The sequence below is a fragment of the Penaeus japonicus genome, unplaced genomic scaffold (assembly GCF_977035675.1).
Source record: "Penaeus japonicus unplaced genomic scaffold, GWHDUDI00000001_assembly GWHDUDI00000009, whole genome shotgun sequence".
Classification (NCBI taxonomy): Eukaryota; Metazoa; Arthropoda; class Malacostraca; order Decapoda; family Penaeidae; genus Penaeus; species Penaeus japonicus.
This window is the reverse complement of record NW_028234411.1, coordinates 40,955,663-40,958,162: the sequence shown is the minus strand read 5'-3', so window position 1 is coordinate 40,958,162 and position 2,500 is coordinate 40,955,663. Positions and strand designations below refer to the sequence as shown.

General features: G+C 36.6%; 1 protein-coding gene across 2 annotated transcripts in view; it reads right to left on the bottom strand.

The window, feature by feature from the left end:
• The window catches only part of Dip-B (Dipeptidase B), an 11,208-nt gene that overhangs the window by 7,896 nt on the left and 812 nt on the right, over positions 1 to 2,500 (bottom strand). The window contains exon 2 of one of the 2 annotated variants that reach the window (XM_086540114.1): positions 2,021 to 2,178. In XM_086540114.1, the coding sequence (XP_086396240.1) occupies positions 2,021 to 2,031 (11 nt within the window). In that variant the 5' untranslated portion in view covers positions 2,032 to 2,178. Of the gene's footprint in view, positions 1 to 2,020; positions 2,182 to 2,500 lie in introns of both variants that reach the window. The other variant, XM_086540113.1, reaches the window with a different exon arrangement.

Genomic DNA, 2,500 nt, shown 5'->3' with positions numbered 1-2,500 from the left:
CTATCCATGTTGCAGTAGATTACAATTGTAGTACAAAGTCTTTATCAATTCATTATATCATTTATACTCAATGTGATAGAAGTATTGCAGTTTTATGGGATGACAAAAAGACAAAAAGCCATTCAAGGCTCTCTTTCCTGCTGGTGCTAGGAGAGCTGTGCCATCTATGTTTGGGATTTCAGACTAAACTATTTTGCTGCATATCATGATAATTATAGTAATTATAATTGCAGTCATTATCATCAGTCCCTAAACAGAGTTATTACTTATAGTCCAGTTAAAGAAACACAGCAACCCAATCTTCCTCAACATCAAATATGCCATAATAACAATCATCGTGAATGTCAAGACTCCTAACATCAGACCAAAAATTGCAATGAGTTAAATAATCCCATCAGCAATTCCTAACTTTTGTAGGCTGGCCACCTAATATACAAATAAATCATCTGCTGATATTAGGACCAAGAGCAACTTCATCCTAGCCTTCCCTTTAATATTCTTTATTCTCAACACTTTCACATGATGACCAAATTATATCTTACCCTGTACTGCCCACAGAATTGTCCTATATCCTAATATTTGGAAACATATATCCTACCGAAGACAAGGGTGAAGTTTAACTCGAGGGCTAAAAAAAACACAGGCCATAATGACTGCACAACTAACCTGGCCTAGACAGGTTTGATCTTCTTGTTTGTGCTATCTTTTGTATTCCCTTGTTCACCACATCAATATATACCTATACTTGTATTCTATCTACCTAATAATTTACAAAATCTCAAAATCTTCCAATTAGAAACAACAGTCCTACAGTCCTACTCTCTTCACATTCTACCATACTTTTCCATCTCTCTTTTGGTATTTTCATGGCTTTATTTATCTCATGAGACAGTAATTTATACCTACAGCAACCACACTCACTGACTCTCTCGCCAACTTTCTTGCTTATCAACCCCTCCCACTCACTTGCACACTAACTCACCAACTCACTCGCTAACTCATTCATTCACTTGATCACTAACTCATCAACTCACTCGCTAACTCATTCATTCACTTGATCACTAACTCATCAACTCACTCGCTAACTCATTCATTCACTTGATCACTAACTCACCAACTCACTCGCTAACTCATTCATTCACTTGATCACTAACTCATCAACTCACTCGCTAACTCATTCATTCACTTGATCACTAACTCACCAACTCACTCGCTAACTCATTAATTCACTTGATCACTAACTCATCAGCTCACTCGCTAACTCATTCCTTCACTTGATCACTAACTCACCAACTCACTCGCTAACTCATTCATTCACTTGATCACTAACTCATCAACTCACTCGCTAACTCATTCCTTCACTTGATCACTAACTCACCAACTCACTCGCTAACTCATCTACTCACTTGACCACAACTCACCAACTCATCCACTCACTGGATCACTAACTCACCCCCTTAGTGTTACAACTAGTAGCCAAACTATGGTTATCTGGTTCCTTACTGCTAAGTCATATGACTCAACATCAAGGCAGATAAAGTGCTTGGTGGAGTGTAATAAAAACAGCCCAAAACTTGATATATCCATCACCTTTGTGTAAAGTATTCATAAAAAAAATAAATTCCAGTATAAATGCCACTTCCATCTTCTTCCCTTTCAACAACTCACTTAAATGACACATTAATTCTCATTACATAAATTTCTGATTGACGGAATGATATTCATTGTTAACATGAACATGTGTCCTTCACGTAACAAGTACCTGATATTTCTTTATATTCTTTAAATATGTAGCTAGGTCTATCTATCTGTTGTCTCTTTCTATTGTACATTCATAACTTCCTTCTCCTTAAAATAGCTATAGTATAAGTGAAAAAAAAATGAAGTTAATGACATAATGTCCGGCCGGCATTTAACTAAATACCAAAACAATACCACAAAATCAAAATCCACACGGTAACAACGAAAAAATATATATACCCCAAATACCTAGCAAGGCAACAGTACGCCAACTATATACCTTTGATCCATGTTCCTTAAGTAACAGCACACTGCAACTCAGCAATGGGTGGAAAGAAGTCCTCCGGAAGTTGTGTTTTCGAGTCAACGTCAGACTGCAATGACAGGTCACTTCGGGGCCTCGTCTAAGAAACCGCTAACCGGGCGAGCGGAAAATCGCTGCTTTAGAAGTAAAGTGCTGTTTTTTGGTTTTATTGCACGAATTGGGCGTTAAATGCTATGATGTTGGGTGTCAAATATGTGTTATGTACTTGGCTTTTCTATAGAAATAGTTTTATTTTCTTTCTTTCTTTCTTTCTTTTTTTTTTTTTTTTTTTTTTTGAAAACTTGGCCTGTGATTGTGCTCCTTTTATTTTGTTTCCGCTTTTGCAACTTATGACCTGAATACTGTTCCCCTTTTTTTATACTTTCGTTTCATGAATTTATGCATATACAGTAAACTATCGAAATCCGGTGCTAATTCTAACCATACCTCGGAAGA